Source organism: Myotis nattereri (genome assembly GCF_964212035.1).
Source record: "Myotis nattereri genome assembly, chromosome: 2".
Lineage (NCBI taxonomy): Eukaryota > Metazoa > Chordata > Mammalia > Chiroptera > Vespertilionidae > Myotis > Myotis nattereri.
The window spans coordinates 24,134,442-24,157,627 of NC_138076.1; the positions used below are offsets into that span (position 1 = coordinate 24,134,442).

General features: G+C 37.6%; 1 protein-coding gene across 1 annotated transcript in view; it reads left to right on the forward strand.

Moving 5' to 3' along the window:
• LOC308512644 (A disintegrin and metallopeptidase domain 3-like) overlaps nt 1–23,186 on the forward strand; it is a gene marked incomplete at both ends in the record, with an annotated part of 70,835 nt that overhangs the window by 8,019 nt on the left and 39,630 nt on the right. The window contains 7 exons of the mRNA XM_081082245.1: nt 2,501–2,579; nt 9,296–9,372; nt 9,819–9,993; nt 16,427–16,492; nt 21,689–21,760; nt 21,985–22,151; nt 23,027–23,108. Of these exons, the coding sequence (XP_080938371.1) occupies nt 2,501–2,579; nt 9,296–9,372; nt 9,819–9,993; nt 16,427–16,492; nt 21,689–21,760; nt 21,985–22,151; nt 23,027–23,108 (718 nt within the window). The remainder of the gene's footprint in view (nt 1–2,500; nt 2,580–9,295; nt 9,373–9,818; nt 9,994–16,426; nt 16,493–21,688; nt 21,761–21,984; nt 22,152–23,026; nt 23,109–23,186) is intronic.

The window sequence follows — 23,186 nt, forward strand, 5'->3', positions numbered from 1 at the left end:
ATATTTGTATAATTGACAAGAGGCCCAGTGCATGAAATTCGGCAGGGTCGGCTGGGGGGAGGGGCCACAGGCAGTTGGCTGGCTGGCCCCGACCCCTGGTCGAACTCCCGGTTGAACTCCCAGTTGAGGGGACAATATGCATATTAGGCTTTTATTATATAGGATTATCCTGGCTTGATGTATCATTATCACCCAAAGTCCATAGTTTATATTAGATCAATATTTTTTATGCTGTTTTTTTCTTTTGAATGATAAAATAAATGTATAATTCTGAGAATAATTTAAATAATTAATGACAAACATGTGGGAAGGCTGAACTTTTGTAGCATGTTCATATTGGGTTTGTCTACAGAGATTCTTTAGGTTAGCTTAGGAAATGTGAGTGGTAACACTAGTATCCTATTAAGAAAGGCTTTGAGAACTATTGCATGCTTCTACAATTATTTTTCTCTCTCTGCTAAAAGGAAGATGTGTTCCAAGGAGGGGCCATGCCTTTTGCTGGGTTCCAAAGTGAAGGTAGCATGTGGCAGAACCTGAAGTAAACGTGCAAAAAACATCCATTGCTGTCTTAAGGCAATGAGAACACAGGGGCTGTTTTTACCACAGCATCTATATATATAAAAGCCTAAGTGACCGTTATGACCAAACAACTGAAATGACCAGAACGACTAGAAGACTGGTTGACCAGTGGCTATGATGTGCACTGACCAGCAGGTTTCAGGTGCTCAATGCAGGAGCCGCCTCCTGGTGGTCAGTGTGCTCCCACAGCCAACCTGCCATGGCCCTTCCCCCCGGCTGGCCAACCTACTGCGGCCTGGCCCCTCAGCCAACCAACAACCTACAGCCCCTCCCCCCAGCCGGCCAACCTCCCGTGGCCCCTGCCATTGGCTGAACAACTTCCTGCAGGCCCTCCCCCTGGATGGCCAACCTCTTGCGGTCCCTCCCTCTTGCTGGCTGTCCCCCCAGTAGGCCCTGATCTGGAGGCCAGCTGGCCAACCTCCTGGGGTTCCTCTCCATGGCTGGCCAGCCCCCCCCCCCCAATAGACCTCGGTCACCGGCCAGGCTGAGGGACCCCATCTGTGCACGAATTCATGCATTGGGCCTCTAGTCCTATATAATCCTATAAAATAAAAGACTAATATGCTAAGTGTCCAGTCACCTGGTCGTCCATCTACACTAATAAAAGAGAAAGATGCAAATTGACCATACCTTCATGATACCCACCAGCCAATCAGGAGTGAGTATGCAAATTAACCTGCCAAAGATGGCAGGTTAATTTGCATGCACAGGTGCTGAGAGGCCGGGGGCTGGGCAGGACACTTGCGTCCTCGCCATGGCAACAACGCAGGCATTCCACACTGCCCCAACTGCTCCGGGCCTCTGGGCAGCGTGGGAAGGCAGAAAGGCACCTCCAGGCTGGAGCAAAGGCGGTGCCAGCAGCCAGGGGCAGGAAGGCCCATTCTTGCACGAATCTTCGTGCATCGGGCCTCTAGTTCAACCAATAAAAGAGTAATATGCTAATGATATGCTAAGGCCACTCAACTGCTTGCTATGACATGCACTGACCACCAGGGGGCAGACGCTCTGACTGGTAGGTTAGCTTGCTGCTGGAGTCTGGCTAATTGGGACTGAGTGAGACAGGCCAGACATGACCTGGGGCTCTCCCACAGACCCTCCCTGGCTGGCCAACCTCCCGTGTCCCTCCCCAGCCCCGATTATGCACCGGTGGGGTCCCTCGGCCTGGTCTGCACCCTCTAGCAATCTGAGACCCCTCAGGGGATGTTGGAGAGCCGGTTTGGCCCAATCCTGCTCAACACAGGAGCTGCCCCCTGATAGTCAGTGCACCCCCACAGTGGGAGCACCACTCAGCCAGAAGCTGGGCTCATGGCTGGGGAGTGCAGCGGCCATGGAAGGAGCCTCTTCCACCTCCGTGGCAGCGATAAGGATGTCTGACTGCCGGCTTAGGGGACCAGGCCTAAGCCGGCAGGTGGACATCCCCTGAGGGCTCCCGGACTGTGATAGGGCACAGGCCGAGCTGAAGGGCTCCCCCGCCCCCCCCCCAAGTGCACTGATTTCATGCACTGGGCCTCTGGTAACTTCATAAAAACTAATGATAAATGCATATTTTTTTGTCATTATCATTGGATGGCTACCTTTTAGTAAATATTAACTGGCATACTTATGTTATTAGATTTATTGATGGTTAAATCTAAAAGTAAACTTTGTGGTGGGAACCTAGTAGCTTTGGTTTTTACTTCAGGTGAAGTTGTGTTATTGCAGCTTCCATACTGGTGTGTGGTTATACTGGTTATTCTTTTCTCTTATACACACATTATGCTATTAGAAAGCAATTTCGATCATGGAAAGATGAGTTCATTTAATTTTTTGGATATTTGAGCTTGTATAATTGACAGTAAATTTTGTTTGATTTCATGATTCTGTAACTTAATTTTATCAATGAAATTAATACCATGAAATGTCATTATCTTGGTTGAATTAGGTCATTTTTACATCCTCATTTCCTGGTATATTCATACAATAAGTCAGGAAAGTTGTATCCAGATTCTTCATTTGAAAAGGTAAGTTTTGCTTTTATACTGTGTAGCTTATATGTTTTACATGGTTAATATGCCATCTGTGGGGAGAAAAATAATGTTTTATACTCCACTATATTATTGGGCAAACAGATAAAAAAAATCCAAGTATAATGTGGCAATTACAATAAAATCATATGGAATAGAACAACTACTTTTTAAATTTAAAATTTAGGAGTTGCTTATTCAAGATGGTCATTTAATATCTGGAAGTATTAGTAGGAGTTTGAGAAGAAACAAACAAACAAAAAATAGATGAAGGTGCTAAAAAAAGCTAAAAACTCCCAAACACATTGAGTAGTTTAAATTGATATATTCTCAGATCTGAGTGGGGAGGTAATGATGGAAATTGTAGATTGACCACTGAGAAAGTGAGGACACAAAAACATATTAGGTACAGAAACTGAATATGTTCAGCGTGAAACATAGGAATTTCAATTGTAACGCAAGATGCAGGTAGGAGTGAAAAAATTTTCAAAGCATGTGAGAAAGTTAGCTTTAGTCTGAAAGGTTTTCATTTTGCCAGAACATATGATTGGGAAGAAACCAGTGTTTGACAAATGATTGGTCAAATTCAATTTCTGTATTGAAACTGAGAGATTAAAATATATGCACTGTGGCGGGAGCCAGGTGGAGGGGGGGGGGGCAGGGAGAAAATGGGGGATATCTGTAATACTCTCAACAATAAAAATAAATTAAAAACAAAATAAGTAAACAAAAAATGGTATCTGGTGTAGCATGTTATACTCACCATCTACAGGTAGAAAGCACAACAGAATATTATACATGGGGTACCTGTTTCTAGACATTTGACAATAGGCAGGTCAGGAATTTTCTCTGTGAGAAAAAAGGCACCTAGAAAACGAGTTTCACATTCAACTTGACTCTCTGACTGTGAATAATGTCATAAGCACTGCATAGGGAGGTGGAACCAAGCAGCCACTGAGATTAGAGTTCAGGGATGCTGCAGCTGCTAGGAACTGGAAGGAGACAGGGCTAGAGGTGAATGTTTTGGTGGGAGGGAAGTTGCCTTGTGTTCTTGACTGAGGATTAGGCAGCATATGTGCTGGGTAAGACTCTACTGAAGGGTACAGAGTAAAATGGAAATAATACTATAGGTCAGTGGTTTTTAACCTTTTTTATCTCATGGCTCACATTAACTAATTACCAAAATTTTTCAGCTCACCAAAAATATATGTTATTTTTGGCTGATCTGACAAAAAATAGTTATAGTTTTGATTCATTTACACTGGATGGCTATTGTTGTGTTGGCTGCTGTCATTATTTTTATTTCACAATCTAATGGAAAAGAGAACTGGGCTCCTGACTAATAGTCAGGTATGGCATGTTTTAAAAATTCTTGCAGCATGCTGGTTGCAAATCGTTACTCTGGGTCAAACAGTATTGAGAGATAATGGATTGTCCAGTCCAGTTAGCTTAGTGTGAGTAGGCATTCAGCTGAGACCAAAAGGGATCTAGAGTAATATCACCCCCATTCTTCACCCCATAGCCCGAAGCCTAGCAATGAGAGGAGTAAGGAGGGTTACCATTAAATTAATTGCCTTCCTCTACAAAATGCAACCTCTATAAAGGGTTCCAACACTGTAGAGAAAGACAATAATTCACTTGAGGGCAGAAATCAAAGAGTAGGAAAATTTAAAACCCAGAAATTAGTTCCTTAAAACAACTAAAAATTAATAATCCTAGTAAGACTTCTGCAGAATAAGAAGTAAATCCATCAATATTAGGGATGAAAGTAGATTTTATTAGTCATAGAGAAAAATATTTGGGAGTATTGTAAATGCTTTACAGCAATAATTCTGTTAATTTATATAAAATGTAAATTTTTATTTCTCTGGAGTACAAACCCAGGTATATGATTGGCAGGCTATATGGTAGGTGTAAGTTTATATTTTAAAAGAAATTACCAAAATATTTGTCAGAGTGCTGTACTGTCTTACACTTCCAGTGGCAATGTATGAGAGGTGAGTGTCTGCATTCTGGCCACTGTTTGATCACTATTCAAGATTAAAAAAAAATATCCCTTCTGATAGATGTGTAGTGATATCTCCTGTGATTCTGATTTGCATTTCCCAGTGACTAATGATGTTGGACTTATTTTCATGTGCTTATTAGTGAAATATCCATGAAATGAGTTTTACCAATTTTCTAGTTTGATTGGTTGGTTTTCTATTGTTAATTTTTGAGCAATTTATAGATTCTAAATACAGGTATGTATTATGCAAATATGTATTATGCCAGATACGCAGGATGCAGATATTTTCTCCTATTTTGTAATTTTTCTTTTCTTTTTTTTAATCTTTAATTTCTTTATTGGTTAAGGTATTACAAATGTGTCCTCATCCACCCTTTAACCCCCAACTCCCCTCCACCCCCCACTCATGCTCTCATCCCCCTGTTGTCCGTGTCCATTGGTTAGGCCTATATGCATGCATACAAGTCCTTTAGTTGACCTCTTCCCCTTACCCCCACCCTCCCCTACTTTCCCTCTGGGGATTGATAGTCTTATCACTGTTTCTCTGTCTTTGGATCTGTCCCATTCATCAGTCTATGTTGTTCTCTATAATCCACAAATGAGTGAGATCATGTGGTATTTTTCCTTCATTGACTGGCTTATTTCACTTAGCATAATGCTCTCCAGTTCCATCCATGCTGTTGCAAATGGCAAGAGTTCCTTCTTTTTTACCGCAGTGTAGTATTCCATTGTGTAGATGTACCACAGTTTTTTAATCCACTCATCTGCTGATGGGCACTTAGGCTGTTTCCCAATCTTAGCTATGGTGAATTGAGCTGCTATGAACATAGGGGTGCATATATCCTGTCTGATTGGTGTTTCTGGCTTCTTGGGTTGTAATTTTTCTTTTCATCCTTTTTATAAGGCCTCTCATTGATCAGACATTTTTGCATTGTTCTCTTGGGCTCAGTAAGCATGTTCAGGAGAGTTCATTTTAATTCTCTGTCAGGTAAATCATTTAACTTCATTTCATTAGGGTCAGTTTTGGAGATTTATCTTATTCCTTTGTGTGAGACATCTTTTCCTGATTGTTTTATTAATTCACTGTTTTGGTGTTTGCTTCTTAGAAGGCTCTCTCAGCCTTCACTTTGGGGGAGTACAGAAGAAGATCCCACAAAACATCCTGGAAAGAGATTTGGGGGCCTCCTCTAGCACTTTGCCATCTTCTGGGAAAAGCAGGCATCTATTTATTCCTGGGTTCTCTGTGCTGCTCAGCAGAAAGGACCAGTGGCATTTACCACCCCGAGCTGCTGCCTCTGTTCTTTCCCTGACAACCAGAGGGTGCGGGACTCATCAGGGCTCCAGGATTGGTGAGACAGATGCTAGCTCCTTGGGCAATTGTGGTGAAGTGGGAGGCACTGCCTGCTTGGATTAACTCTTTCCTACCCCAGGAGGAAGCACAGAGCTGGGATTTTCCATCCACTCTCTCTGGGCAGATCTGGGGTGGGGATGAATCAACAGTGTCTGGTAGCCACGCCTCTATCGCTGCCTGGGTGGCTAGACTGTGCTGAACCCATCAGATCTCCAGGACTCCTGTCACAGATACTAGTTCTTTGGGTCAGCCCCTCAGAAACATTAGGGCCCTGGCCTTGTGAGCAAACCGCTTCCCACCCATCAGTAGGATGGTAACTAGAGGATGTCTTTCTGATCATATGGCAGTGCTCTGGGGCAGAGTTTCTGGTGAAAATGTCTCCCAATCCTCCCTACTGGCTTTGGTAACTGATTTTCCACTCTTTAATGTTGTGCAAGAGGCTTTCTATTCATTTCTGGTTTCTCACAAAGGGAAATTGTCTGTGAAGTGTTGCTGAATTGGTGTGTTTGTTGGGGGATGGAGGAGCCCGGGCTTCTTACTCCACCATCGAATTTAATTTCGATGTTCATTGTAACACATTTTCATAGCTTTTTAAGAATCTTTGTGTGATACTTTCAATACGTGCCTCATGTCAATATTAGTATCAGTGTTTGTGTTTTCCCGTTTTTGCTGTGATTTCCTTGCTTGTTGATATAGGGTGTGATTTCCAGTTGCATTTCTTTTTTGTTTTCTTTTTTTTTTAATTGTCCAAAGTTTTACATATGTCTCCTTTTCCCCTGATTGGCCCCCACCCCCCTGCAGCCATGCCGCGCTCCCCCCTCCCCCACAGCAAACTCCCACTGCCCCTGTGTCTGTATCCATTGGTTACGCTAATAATATGCATGCATACAGTCCTTTCGTTGCTTTCTGCACGTTTAAATAATCTAAATTTGAAAGCAGTCACCCAGGTTAATTGTAGGTTTAGTGTTTTCTATTGTTCCAATGGCAATTAGCCTTCTTGGGTCCTTTGATGTTATATGGCTGTGCTCTGCTGGAGCTCCTGCTGGAGCTTTGCCTGTGCAGCCTGTAGGGGTGAAAGGCACGTTGCTGTGCCAACCTGTATTGCCAGGTGCGGTTGGATGGTGAAGAACCCATGGGAGGGAGAGCATTTCCTCTGACTCTTCTTCAGCCACAGGATGCCAGCTGTTTCTACGTTAACTTTGCTAGTGTCTCTTGGTTAAGGAAGATCCTAAGTGGGAAATCTCTCATGAGGATCATTTTCTCTAACTGGGTGCAGGGCCAGGAGCTGAGAGTCTGAATTGCCCCCTGCTGCTGTGTAGAGTTTGGAAAACCTTATACTTTATGAAGGGCTTGTAGCTACAATGGCTGCTGGCACCAGGGCTGGTGGAGGTAGCTGCAGCTGTTGCTTGGCATGGAGCAGGGTGTGTTCAGCTGCTGGCAGTGGGTGGGAGATGGTGGTTCACTGTATTTTTGAGGAAAATCAAATGGTTACTGATGGAGATGTATGAATGGGAACTTAAAATGCATAAGGAAATACATAGGAGAGAATGGGATGCTTCTAAACTTTTAATAGCACAAGATTAACAAAGGAATAGGACTGATTCTAGACATCACTAGGCTTTTAAGGGAAGAGAAGGGAGTATTTACCGAAAGAGAATATTGGGGGAGAACCTGAGAAGACTGTTGCTATGAAAGTCCTTGGGGATGAGAGTTTGAACTAAGGACTATCAATAAGGTGAAAAATTAATGACAAAAATTTGATGAAATGTCAATTAATGTACTTTTGGTTAATTTAGAAGTCAAATGAAGTTGTCAATTACATGAAATTAGCAGTTACAGACCATGCATATAAGAAATGCAGCTGAGATAGGAAAGATAAGAAAGCTTCTGTCAAGGATGTATTTATTTATATTTTTACTTATTTAGACTGGTTTTGTTATAAGTATTTGTGTTCGCATTCTTATTGGAAAACATGCTTTATTTCTTGGGTACATGCTTAGCACTGAAATCTTTGGATCATTATGTTTATTTTACATTTAACTTTATGAGGAACCTCCACATTGTAAAGTATAACTACTATGCTGTACAGATATTAATACAAAATAATAATGTAAACTGTAATTGAAAAATAAAATTCAAATTAATAAATAAATGAAATAAAATATATGTTTTGTGAATCATTTCATCTAATCCATTGCTTTTCTTTTTATTTCCTCAATAATATCTTTTAAAATGTTAATAGACCTTATTTCTTTTCAGCATATTTAGCTTTACGTAAGATAAAATGGAAAGTAGAGAAAGCTTCCCTGCACACCCCAACTTCTTAGTTACCCTATTACTAACATCTTGTATTAGTATGCTTTTTGGATTACAATTTATTAGCCAATACTAATGTATTACTATCAATTAAATCTTACAGATTGCATTAGGATTTATTCTTTTTTTCTATTTCTGTTCTGCTTGTTTTGTTTATTTTATTTTTTAGATTTGATGGTTGATAGATATGTATTTATTGCCATATTAATGTTCATATTTTTATCTTTTTTTCTTCTTCTTCTTCTTATTATACGTTTCATGTAATACCGGTTTGGTGGTGGCAAACTCCTTTAGGTTTTTCTAGTCTGGAAAGCTCTTTATACATGTTTCAATTCTAAAAGGTTCTGTCAAAATTATAGAAGTTGGAATTATAGCAAAAATAGGCAGAAGAGTGTTAAGAAGAAGAAACTGAAGGTAGACCAAAAGGAAATGGGATATCTGGTGAATAGCATTGGTTAATTCAGAAATCTGCACATTTTATATTATCTAGGACAGGGGTCCTCAAACTATAGCCCGCGGGTCACATGCGGCCCGCCGAAAACATTTATCCAGCCCTCCGGGTGTTTTTGCCACTTCTGTCTGCATAGGAATTTGTTCATAGTTTTTTTTTTTAAACTGTAGTCTGGCCCTCCAACGGTCTGAGGGACAGTGAACTGGCCCCCTGTTTAAAAAGTTTGAGGACCCCTGATCTAGGAAGTAAGTTTAAAACCCAAAACTTTAGCCCTAGCCCGGTTTTGCTCAGTGGAAAGAGCATCAACTAGCAGACTGAAGGATCCCAGGTTTGATTCCGGTTAAGGGCACCTACCTAGGTTTCAGGCTTGATCTCTGGTCCTGGTCAGGGCACATATGGGAGGCAACCAATTAATGTTTCTCTCTCACATAGATGCTTCTCTCTCTTTCTCTCTCCCTCTCCCTTCGAATCTCTCTAAAAATAAATGGAAAAATATCATCATGTGAGGATTAAAAAACAATATGGGAATAAAACTCTCCACCAAATTTTATTTACAAATCAATGTACCTTTATGTACTCCTGTTTAGGGGCATTGCTTTTATCAAGGATATGCTGCAGAGATTCCATTTTCAGTGGTGACACTTAGCACCTGTTCTGGACTCAGGTAATGGCAAATTCCAGAGATGTGCATGATTGACCATCTTTATAACGCTTTAATTTTTCCAAATTCCTTGAGTGATAGAGTGAAAGCAAAGAAAATATAGGCTTTGATTGTGTTTCTTCACATATAGTTTCTTTTCCTCATCCTCCTCTTATATTTTGTTGTCTCTATCCTAGGCTTATAGTCATAAAATGTATTCAGGAAAAATGTACTAGTATAAAGAATACTCATATTTATTAGCCATACTAGAACTCAGTGACTTATAATAGCCATAATAGACAGGTTATATAAATGGGGTTGAAAGTGAATTCGAGTAAAATGGGATGATTATTTGACTAAATTAGACCATAAATATCACTGTCAAATTTCTATAAAATGTTTTTATTTAGTATTGATATGCATTTCTCTGGGAAATCTATATTAATTACTATTATACTTTTTTATGTCAGGGGATTATTGCAGTTTGAGAATATCAGTTATGGAATTGAACCATTGGAATCCTCAGCTAAGTATGAGCATATGCTTTATCAAATAAAGAATAAAGCTGATTTTCTCCCCTTACAAGACAATTATTCTATGATTCATTTGGGAGATGAGGCCTACAGGATTCTGGAGAAGTCAGAAGTAAGCAAACATTTTTTGGAATCTTCATTTTTGCTACTTTTGATAAACATATTCACATTGAAATTTGTTATACTTGGAGAACAAATTTAAATTGATATTAATTATATTAAAACCTCGTGTAAAATATTTATTTTTAATGCTATATGAATATTTATTAACATATTAATAGGAATATGTTTATTCATATAAAAATTAGAAATGCAATAGATTAACTCACATATTGCAAACATGAACATCCTTATATTTCCCTAATTGCAAATATTTTTATGCATGAATTTGCATAAAATACTGAATTTGCATCCTACTAACATAATGATACTCAGATTTGCTAATTATAATTTTGTCAATATTTTCCTTGCCAATACATATTTTTCTTTGTAAAATAGTATTATTTTGATAGAAAATGTAAAAGTAGAAAAAAGTCAAGATGCTTTTCCATATCATTTTCTAGAGATAATGATCTTAAAATTTTGAAATTTTTGGTCCAATTCTTTGACTATATCTACTTACAAACGTAGATTTATAAATGTATAGATTATTTTAAATAAAAAATGATTTAACCATATGTGTTTCTTCTTGCTTTTAAAAGAAAATTTTTTTTGCTCTTAAGAGGACAATACATTTTCCCACTTATTAAATTATTTTACATGTATTATTTTAAATGAAATAATATTGGTTAATAATGATTAAAATATTAAATATGCTGGTATGTATAAATAGGAAAGAATGTACTATAATGCTATTGCCTAGAGGTAAAAGTTGTTGTGCAATCCACTGCATTTATTTTGATGTATACTCTGTTACACTTTTTTATATATTTACTAGAGGCCCAGTGCATGAAATTTGTGCATGGAGGTGGGGGTCCCCTCAGCCCCACCTGTACCCTCTCCAATCCGGGAGCTCTTGGGGGATGTCCAACTGCAGATTTAGGCCTGATCCCACAGGTTTCGGGCCTAAACCAGCAGTCAGTCAGACATCCCTCTCACAATCCGGGACCATTAGCTCCTAACTGCTCACCTGCTTGCCTCCTAATCACCCCTAACTGCTTGGCCTTGTGGCCCCATGCAGCCTGCTGCTCAGTTGTTTGGTTGTCCCTCACTAGCCCCCCTCCCGGCCTGGTCGCCTCACACAGGCTGTTTGGTCATCTGTTCAGTTGTTTCGGTTGTGACAGTCGCTTAGGCTTTTATATATATAGATGTACAGACTTAAAATATTGCTCCTGCTACTGTTAATATTTAAAATATTTTCTAATGTACTGGAACAGGGTAATTGGAAGTAATTAGAAAGTTTCAGATATAAAACAAAGTGCAATCATAAAATAAAATACAGACAAAAATTTCAGAACCTAGAAGAAACCAGGGTTATCACTGCAGGAATGGGGATATGTAGGTGCTGACATGTGTTTTTGAATTTTGTTCTTTCACAGGGGAACTCGATAGTTGCTTTTCATTCTGAATTTGATAGGCTTAAATCTATAGGTTTAAGCATATTTTCACATGCACTAGTGCTGTAAGTAGCACATATAAAGTGAACATTTTCAATATAACAGATTTTTTAACAGAAACAAAAATAATATAAAAGCCATATTTTAGGCACATTTTACATTTATGAAAGTGAACACAAATTTATAGACAAGGTGATCACTTTCATTATAACAACAACTGAAAAATGGAATAGAAATCAAACAAAATGCAAGAAAGGGATTATCTGTTACAAGCATGTTAGACACATGTATTCACCCAAGTCCTTTCCTTAGAGCCCAATAAAGTGAAAATGGTTATTTTTTTTTTAATGGCATATATGTATAAGCACAAACAGCACAGAAGAGTAGTAATAACATGGGAAGTTGAAGAACAGAGGTAGCTAACTGATTTAGGCTCCAAAAAGCTAAATCTTAAACTGGCAATTCGGATAAGCTATAGAAAACTTGATATATACTGCAGTTCTACACAAACATTTCTATAACATATCCAGATTCCTTAGGAAATGACTTTAAAGTCGTACCTATGAAGAGACTTGGTTTAAATAAGTATTTAGAAATCCTGTGATCTTCCCCTAATCAATTGTCTCTGTGGTAGACTGATAGATAATTGAAGGCTGTTTCTTTTGGGACACCAGGCACAAATGTGCTATTGTATGTCACAATAGAGGAGAAATACTAATTTGAAAGTAGTGTGACTAAGTTAAACTTAGAGTCCTTGATATTGGGAACCAGACTTAAACATTCCTGGAATGTATCGAAGATCCCTTTCCAGTAGTGAATCACATCAGCCAAAAGAATCAAAATTGACCACATTGAAAGCAGGGTTTTCCTAAACTACAACCCAGACAAATCATCCTCTATGAAGACAACAGCTCTTAAACACCATATGTGGTCACAGATGTTGGAATAAGCTGTTACATGCTCAATTCCTAATATGAAGAGGCAGCAGACATATGATGGAAGAATTTAATATGAATAATAGAGACATGAAAAAAATAAAAAATTAAAAGTTGAGACACCAAAAATACATCAGAATAATACAGAGAATAATAAAATACAGAGAATTTAAAAATTACAGAGTAATAAAATAGAAAAGGTCCTTAGACTTTAGAGAGGTAAGATAAAATATTTCATCTACAAAATAAAGAACAGAGTAAAAAATGACATTCAGCAGATAACAGTTCTTAGAAATTAAAAGCATAATAATAAAAATGTACAGTGAACCTAAAGTTCATAAGATAAAATTCCAGTGAGAACACAAAAGGTAAAGTATAAAGATAAGTAAATGATCTGGAAATTTGGCAGATAAGAAATTAAATTAAAATATAAATTTGGGTGCTACAGTAGGAGTTCCAATCATATTGGAGAAAATTGAGTTGAATAAATCAGAAAATAATCTAAGACAAATATTCAGAATTATTTGAGTTTCTTTACTGATATAAAGAATCTGTTTTCTAATACATTAATAAGATACAGAATGGCATGAATTTCATAGCAGCCATATTGGAAGCTAAAAGGCAATATCCACCCAACCCAGTGATCCCATTTTGAGGAATATATCCTAAGAAACCCAAAACACCAATCAGAAAGAATGTATGCACCACTATGTTCATAGCAGCATAATAACCAAGATCTGGAAACAGTCTAAGTGTCCATCTGTAGATGAGTGGATCAAAAGCTGTGGTTCATTTACACCATGGAACACTATGCAGCAGTAAAAAAGAAGGATTTCTTATCCTTTGAGACAGCATGGAGAGACCTTAAGAGTATTATGCTAAGCAAAATAAGCCAGTCAGACAACAATAACAGGTATCACATGACCTCACTCATATGTGGAATCTAAAGAACAAAATAAACTGATGAACAAAATAGATCCAGAGACATAGAAGCATGGAATAGACTGTAGAATCTCAGAGGAAAGGTGGGGGTGGGAAGAGATTAACCAAAGAATTTATATGCATATATGTATAACCCATGGACAAGACAATAGTGTGGTGAAGGCCTGAGGTGGACAGTGGGTGTGGGCTAGAAGTCAATGGGGAAAAAAGGGGACATCTGTAATACTTTCAACAATAAGGATAATTTTTTTTTCAAAAAATGAAGCAAAGTAATTTACAGTCTATAATTCTGTATCCAGCCAGAACTACATAATTATATTTTTTTTTATTGTAACTGTTCTTTCCTCCCTATTGTGGAAAATCCTTCCTAATATGCAAAACAAACCATTGATAAACATAAATATTCTTATCTCATAATGAGATTTTACAAAGAATAATTGCTAAATACAGTGAACTTTTAACCAAGTGAAAAGGAAGAACAACTAAGTACCTACCCTCACACACTGTATTGTTCATGAAAATCTTTGTTAGGTCAAGTACCCCTAAATTTTTAAGCAAACAATGTCCAACTCTCAGTGGTGTAACCTAAGGCTCATGTCTTGCTCGTGCAGAGACCAAGGTGGATGAAATTCTGGTTGATTCCCTTCCTGGCTTTGACTCAAGGTTCCTAAGGGTCCTCCACTAGACTACATGAATCTAAAGTGAATCAGGAGTAAAGTGAAAACAGAATGTCTCCACATTATACAAATGAGCTAGGACAGATGCTTCTCATTGATCTCTTCTCATGGAGAGGGAGCAAATATCATTTGTGGATAATTGGCCATTTCTTATACTATAACCCAAAGTATAATATGTCACTAATCTCCTCCCTTTGCTCAAGAAAGGTTTGATTGCCTAGCGAGTGGTGTTCAATGGTTGAACATTGACCCATGAACCAGGAGGTGAGGGTTTGATTCCTGGTCAGGGCACATGCCAATGTTGCAGGCTCAATCCCCAGGAGGTGTCATGCAGAAGGCAGCAGATCAATGATACTCTCAATGATACTCTCTCATCATTGATGATTCTATCTCCCTTTCTCTGAAATAATTTATCTATATAAAAGCCTAAATGACCATTGCAACTGAACGGATGACCAAACAGGCAGTGTGGGGTGACCCGGCCGGCAGGGGCATTAGTGAGGGGCGACCAAATGACCGAGCAGCAGGCTGCATGGGGTGACCTGGCTGGCAGGTGGGGCAGTTGGGGTCAACCAGGCCAGTGAGGGGGGGTAGTTGGGGGTGATCAAACCAGCAGTCAGAGGCAGGTAGGGATGATCAGGCTGTCAGGGGGGCAGTTAGGGGCAATAAGGCTGGCAGAGGGGGCAGTAGGGGCAATCAGACCAGCAGGCAGAGGTAGTTAGGAGTGATCAGGCTGGCAGGCAGGTGAGTGGTTATGAGCCAGCGGTCCCAGATTGTGAGAGGGTTGCTTGATTGCTGGTTTAGGCCTGATCCTCAGGAGTTGGATTGGAGAGGGTGCAGGCTGGGTTGAGGGGACCATCCCCACTCCATGCATGAATTTTGTGCACCGGGCCACTAGCATATATGTGTATATATATAAAAGTTTGACTTGCCCTAGCCAGTTTGGCTAATTTGATAGAGTGTTGGCCTGTGGACCGAAAGGTCCCAGGTTCAATTTCTGTCAAGGGCACATACCTAGGTTGCAGGCTCCTCCCCAGCCTGGGTCCTGGTCAGGGCATGTGCAGGAGACAGCCAATTGATGTGTTTCTCTCACATTGATGTTTCTCTCTGTCTTTCCCTCTCTCTTCCACTTTCTCTAAAATCAATGGAAAAATATTCTCGAGTGAGGATTAAAAAAAGAAAAGTTTGGTTGAAGGAACTCCATGTATTAAACAATAACCAGAAAGAAATAAACGTGGCTCATATGAATGAATACAAATATAAACAATATAGGAAAAGCAAAATTTAAAGCGAATTAAAGCCAATGTTGATATAATTTTATATTCACACACTGACTCATAGGTGCCACATGTTCTTTTAAGTACTTTATGTACAACATATCTTTCAACAGTTCTAGAATTATACCATGACCAAATGTAGGCAAGAATGTGGAAAAACTGATACTTAATTCTTGGTGAAAATGCAGAATGATGAAATGACTTTAGCAAACAATCTGGCACTTTCATACCACTTTGTAGACCCACAATTACTATACGACTCAGGTATTCCATTTCTAAGTACCAAGAAAAATGAAAGAAAAACATTGCACAAAGACCTGTACATTAATATTTATAGCAGCTTTATCTATAAAAGCAAAAATGCCTATATCAATCAAATGATCAACAGGTAAATGTATAAACATGTTGCAATGTATATCTTCAATGGCACACTGCTTAGAAAAAAACTAATGAATTATTAATAATCACAACAGGGATGAATGCTTAATGAAAGAAACCAGATAGAAATGAGTATATGCCATATGATTCCATTTATATGAAATTCTAGAATAGATCATTGTAACTTATATTGAAAAACAGCATATCATTGGTTTCCTTGAGCTGTGTGGCTATTGACTTGGAAGAAGGTAATGACAACATTCTTTGTCTTACTTATGGAAATGGTTACATGGCTGTATATATTAACACCAACACATAAACCTGTATACTTAAAATGGATGCACTTTATTGTGTGTAAACCCCAATAAAGTTAGTATAAAAATTAAAAATATAAAAATGATGCTAAAATAGAGGCAATGTTTGGGGGAAAGTTGATGGGAGTTTGTTAGCTTGAAGGTTGGAGCAGGATCCTAGAAGAGGGTTGTGAGAGAAAGGAAATATAGCTTCTCCCTCATTGTAGCAACAATTTTTTTAAAAGATTCTAATTATCAAAAATATAGAGTAAAAGCTTCTGATTGGTTCCTAAAATATTTGTTTGGAATATCACCTGCTTATTTACTTAGTTGGCACCTGTCCTTTTATTTTCCTGTTATCTGTATCTTTATGTATCAATATTTATTTATCTATACCTCTCTGTGTGTACATATCTAATGTACATAATTACAAACCACATAAGAATTTAAAAAATGTTTTATTTATCTCATGTCCTCTGTTTCACAGAAAAAGTCAGATGATGTACTATTGAAAAGAACTTTGAAAATACAAATCATTATGGATAAAGCCTTGGTATGCATTATTGATACATTTCCTCATATCTTTGTTTTGTGTTTAAATACAAAAGGAATAAGAAACATCCTTTCTTTTTTGCAGCACAGAGGTATTTTAACATGATCAAAATATCTCAGTACAACAAGGCATAGCAAAATGTCAGTTGCCTCTTCATTGAAATAGATATCAATACCAATATTTATGGCATTGATATCTAAATCAATATGGAATTCTAGTAAGAATGTATAATTTTTTGTGTGGAAGGCTTCCAATACACGATAATCCATCTATATATATATATATATATATATATAAAAGCCTAAATGACCATTATGACCAAATGACCAGAATGACCGGAACGACCGGTCGACCAGTCACTATGATGCACACTGACCATGAGGGGGCAGACACTCAAAGTAGAAGCTGCTGCCTGATGGTCAGTGCATTCCTGCAGCCAACCTCCTGCAGCCGGCCAACCTCCCTTGGTCCCTAACCTAGGCCAGCTAGCCTTCAGTCCCTCCTCCTGTCCTTCCCCCTGGCCGGCAGGCCCTGATTGGCCCGGTCCCGATTGGGACTGGGTGAGATGGCCCCAATTGGCCCTGATCGCTGGCCAGGCCTAGGGACTCCACCCATGCACAAATTCATGCACCAGGCCTCTAGTTGGAATACAACTAGCTGCAGATATTTCTGAATTTACCCCCAATTGTGGTGAAATTTTCTTTCTTAAATTTATTTCCATTTTAAAACAAGGCATTTCATTTTACCCATTTGGTGATCCGTGTTATTATTTTCTTTTATAAGATTATTTTATGCTTTATAAACACTTTGGTTCCCTGGTAGAAGTTCTGCATGTTAATGATGGGAAGAATTATTCATAAGAATATTCATTTAGTTATGGAAATTTTTAACAAAGCCATATAGCTTAGAAGTTAAAATGTCAAATTTGTCCATTACCACTGATATATTTTTCCATCAGGTCTCTCAATGAGTGCCATAATGTTCTATATTTTTTTCACAATAGGAAATATTCTGGTCTCTAAATAATTTTTTTAAAAACAATAACAGGAATGAATAGATGAACAAAATAATGAAGAAAAAATAAAATTTTCTTTTCCAAGAGATAAAGTATTTGCATGTTTTCCTGTTTTTAATAATACACACACATATATGTATATATTCATGTACTTCTGCTTTATATATGCTATTTTGTAAATGAGTTTATGCTGTCTCATATTAATGTGTTATTTCAATTTAATTTTAATATATTGTCTAATCAATATATTTAATATAATTTAATTGATTTTACGAGCTAATCCCCTTTGAGGGGCATTTACATTTTTTATTGTTGTTGCTGCTACGTGGGAATAATACTGTGTGGCCTCTTCATTAGGATGTTGAACACATCCTGAAATATCTACAATTTTCACTCACCTTTCCTAGTGTATGTCCTTATAATATTTTGTAATTCTTTTGTCCATATGTGGCTGTGTGCACCCCTTAATTTCTTAGTGTGATTACACATGATTTTCCTAATTTGGATTTTTAACCTTTGAGCTTTAACATTGGTTGAACCACTGCCTTTACTAAATGTTTGCCCTTGTCTGAGAGAGTTTTTTTCTTTCCTATATTTTCTTTCTGTTGCAAAACTAAATAACCAAACAATACATACATTGTAGCTGAACCTCATGTACGTGGGAAAGTTAGAGACCTACATTCAGGAGAGCTTCAGAGATAAAAAGTGGGATTGCAGTATATATGACCTTCTGAGCTAGGGATGAGGTAATGTGCTATGGGGCTTTTGAAGGGTCACTGCAGGATGATAATAAGAGCAGATGTTTAGTAAATAAAAGTTTTCCTTGCCATGTCAATGGGTTAAAAAGATTCTTGCTGTTAACGTCTAATATTTATGATCTTGTGTATTCTTCTTAAAAATGTCCCTATAACTTTTTTTGTAATAGTTGTTTAGAAGTGATGAACTTTGTCAGGGAAAGCTTTATTTCTCCTTTGATTCTAAATAATACCCTTACTGGGTAGTGCAATCTTAGTTGTAGGTCTTCGTATTTTGTAACTAAATGTTTTGTGTCAGTCTCTTTGACCTGTAAAGTTTTTGTCCAGTAATCAGCTTAATAGTCAGAAGTACCTGATTTTCTCTCACTGCTTTAAAAATTCTCACTCTGACTTTAACATTTAGTATTTTAATAATGATGTTTATTGGTATAGGCCTTTTTTGGGTTCATCTTATTTGGTACCTCTGTACTTTCTGGATTTGTATGTCTACTTTCTTTACCAGATAAGGGAAACTTTCTGTCATTTTTTTTTTTTTCTAAAAACTTTTCAATTATTGCTCTCACTCTTTTACCTCTGGTACCCCTATTGTGTGAATGTTGGTATGCCTGATGTAGTTTCAGAGGGCCCTTAATATATCCTTATTTTTAAAATTTTGTCTTTTCTTCCTTTTTTCTATTTTTTTGTTCTGATTGTGTGTTTTCTGCAAAGATCATTGCTTTGATCTTCTACTTCACCTTATCTTTTGTTCCTTCCCTCTAATGTACTCTTCATTTTTTGTTATTATATTCTTCATTTCTCACTGGTTCTCTTTTATGTTTTCTATATTCATTTTTTGTTTCCAATAAATTTGTTGACATTATCACTGAGTTCCTCTATTCTTCCTCTAAGGCAGGGGTCCTCAAACTACAGCCCGTGGGCCACATGCAAATACAAATATTGTATTTGTTCCCGTTTTGTTTTTTTACTTCAAAATAAGATATGTGCAGTGTGCATAGGAATTTGTTCATAGTTTTTTTTAAACTATAGTCCGGCCCTCCAACGGTCTGAGGGACAGTGAACTGGCCCCCCTGTTTAAAAAGTTTGAGGACCCCTGCTCTAAGGCATTGAGCATCGTTAATACCAGTGTTTTGTACTCTTCATGTGATGGATTGCTTTTCTCCATTTCGTTTAGTTCTTTCTCTGGAGTTTTGTTCTGTTTTTTTCTTTTGGGACATATTTCTTGCCTCCTTGAATTATCTGACTTCCTGTGTGTGTTATGTTTTAGGTGTATCAGCTATGTCTCCTGATTTTAGCAGATTGGCCTTATCTAGTAGATGTCCTGGAATGCCCACTGGCAAGTCTCCATGTTCACCTGAGGCAGATGCTCCTGGGTTTCATTTTTGTAGGTTTATGAGTGCCCTCTTGTTGAAGTTAATCCTTAGTTGCTGTTGGAATGTCAGTGGGTGGGACTGACCCTTAGGTTGACTGACCTTGAGGAAAGGTTGTGACCTCAGCACATGAGCTGTTGTTCAGGGACTGTCCTCACAAAAAAGGATTTGATATAGCAGGGCTCTAGTGCCTGCTGTGTCTGTCCTTTGGGGGTGTTTTTTTTTGGAGCTGGTTTGGTTTTGCTCTGCTGTGGTCTAAAGCCAGCCATGAGTGTGTTAATTCTGGGGCCTCATGAGAGGGACTCTTGTGCAGGCTAAGGCCAGCCATTTCCTGTGCTTTGTTGGGGCCACCTGATAGGATCTACAAAGTGATCTGAAGTTGGTTGCTGCCTATGCTTGTAGGTACCCGGGTGTGGCCAGGCTGTGAACTGAAGATGTGATTGGGGCTCTTAGTAAGAGGCATAGGGCATGTCCAACACCAGCTGCTGGTTGTTTTGGGGTTTTGAACCATTGAAAGATTTTAAGAAAGTCTTCAGAATAAGCCAAAGTAGGTGGCTTATGCGGAAAAACTGCTGGGAGAGATTCAGGCAGGGTGTGGTGTGTGAGTCTGTTGGGGTGGGTTTCAGGGAATCACTAGGGAGCAGCCTTTTCAGCATTTCTGGTCCTCATACCATTTTTGTGGTAGCTTCCCCTTTTTATCCTAAGTCATAGGCCTTGTGTTCAGCTAGTCTTCAGGAGATTCTCTTTGATGGCTGTTCTGTAAGTTAGTTGTAATTTTGATGTCATTGTGGGAAGAAGTGAGCACAGTATTTACCCATCCGGCCATCATGACTGCATGGCAGCCTAGATTTCTTAATGATTAAGGGAACTATGTTAATATCCTTTACTATGACAGTTAATTTCTATTTATAATTCTCTTAAAGTTTATTTTATACATTTTTTTTGCTATGTTATTAGTTACCATGAAGTTTAGAATGCTTCCTTCTTTCTGATGAATTGAATATTTTATCAATGTTCAATTATATTGATAAATATTATGTTTATTTTTTTGCCTCAAGCTTTTTTATAATAATGTAACTATTATAGTATTAATATAACTGTCGTATTATATGGCATCTGCTTTTTATCTAATAATTTTTTGTACATATTTTCATACTTTTAATATTGTAATGTCTTCATAATGAAGATGTTTTTAAATTTGAATTTGCACATAGTGGTTTTTTTATAGTTGTTGCCATTTGGGGTATTGATAATTTGTGATTATTGACTCATTTCCATAATCATATATTTTTTCTTTTGTGTCGCTTTTCACATGTTTAGCCTCATAGAGGTCCATCCTCACCCATACCACACACATGCTGGAGTGTATAAATTTATAATGTGGTTTATTGAGAAAGGTCATATACAGATAAATAGCAAAGTGCAAACGATCTCCAATGAGCTAGGAGAAGAGAATCATAGACTCCCTTTTGTCTTTATCAGAGACCTGTGGCCAATGCATTTTCTTTTCTGTCACTAGTCTTCTGCAGACTTGCTGGAGATTATTGAAAATCTCAAACTGCCACTTTTGTGCTTTTCACAAACACTTAGACATGTGTGTGAACATACAATATGAAGGATTTCAGAGAAAATATTAATTTTGTTCTCTTAAATGAGGGTATATTCTTAAATTTTTTTCACGATTATGGTACTCAGAGCTCTGTGTTAGACCAAAAGACTTAGTGGTTTAGCTAGAGACTTGAGTTCTGGTTCTTACCCTTAGTATTTATAATCTTAAATTTTGACCCTTAATTTTTGTATCTTAAATTTAAGAATTTTAAATTTTGACCCTTAATTTTTGTATGTGTAAACAGGAAGATAATCATAACTCTATCATTTTAATGGTATTGACTAATATGTAAATGCTATAGGTTTATACCTAAAACTTAAGCATTTGATAAATCTTAATCTTATGCTTTTATCCTTTCACTTAAGCACTTATTGTAATATTTTATATATATTGAAATGTGGTAACTTAGTAATTTTAACCAGAAATTAAGAAACAGAATTTGTCTTTCAGTATGGTTATATGGGCTCTGAAGTGGCCGGTGCAACTGAGAAAATTGTCCATATCTTTGGTCTTGTCAACACTGTAAGTTTTTATGATCCATAAGAAACATTCTCATTTATGCAATAACATTATTTGTATGAGTAAAATTTACATTGTTATAAAAGTATAGTCCTACCAACCTGTTTTACTTGCAGTGGGTTTCATGCCCAAATTACAGTAAATTGAATATACTAGCATTCTGTATAGAGATGTAATAATATATTTCTGATTGTCTAAACTGTATATCATGTGTCTTCTGTTTTCAGATGTTTTCCCAGCTGAAACTGACTGTTATGTTAACATCTTTGGAGATCTGGTCAGATCAAAATAAGATTTTATGTACTGGTGATGCTAATGAACTACTACAAAGATTTGTGTCATGGAAAGAAAGCAATTTGCTTCACAGGTCCTATAATATGGCATTCTTGTTGATGTAAGTTCCTTATTTGCATTGATAATAGTGCTTATCAAATTATTTGATATATTAGCTATAAACAGTATATACCAAATTTTATACATAATGACCAAAAATAGTGTATGAGTACAATGTTGGCAAAATGCAAAATAAAAACATCAGATAACAAGGTGAATCAAAGGTCAGGTTTGGGAATTCAGGAGCAACATTCCCTAAGAATAAAAATGAATGATGACAGTTTGTACATCCTACCTCTCTTTTTTTTTTTCTTAGCATTTTCTGTCTCTCTACTTGCACTCCAAGCCAACATTTTTATATACTTTAAAGGTTTTTCTATGTGCAAATCATGGCAATAAGCTATCCTGAGTTTTATATCTTAGCATTATATCCACCCGGAAGTGACAAGAGTGTTGATTAATTTTTTGGAAGGATTAGCCACTGCTGGATTCTGGGATGTGCATCAAATAATGTTGAAGCATCTCTTAGAACCTAACTTTGCAGAAACTATCTACCCCAACACAAAAATGATTAATCACATTGGCCTTGATATGTAATATTCACATAAAAAAAACCCATAGCTTTATTGAGGAATCCAATTCTTAAAAAGTGATTGAGCCCTAATCGGTTTGGCTCAGTGGATAGATGTCGGCCTACGGACTCAAAGGTCCCAGGTTCAATTCCGGTCAAGGGCATGTACCTTGGTTGCGGGCACATCCCCAGTTGGGGGTGTGCAGGAGGCAGCTGATTGATGTTTCTCTCTCATCGATGTTTCTAACTCTCTATCCCTCTCCCTTCCTCTCTGTATAAATTCAATAAAATATATTTTTAAAAAAGTGATTGAGTTACTAATAATTTAAAATGCACTTATTCTCAAGAAAAATTTTATTATTTAGTTATAGGAATTATCCTAATTACATGGGAGCAACATATCATGGAAGGATATGCGATCGAAAGCTTGCTGTAGCAATTGCTCTGGTATGCATTTTATTCCTATTTCTTCAGTAATTACATACCCTTTTGAAAGTTAATATATATACTTCAAGAAAAATACAT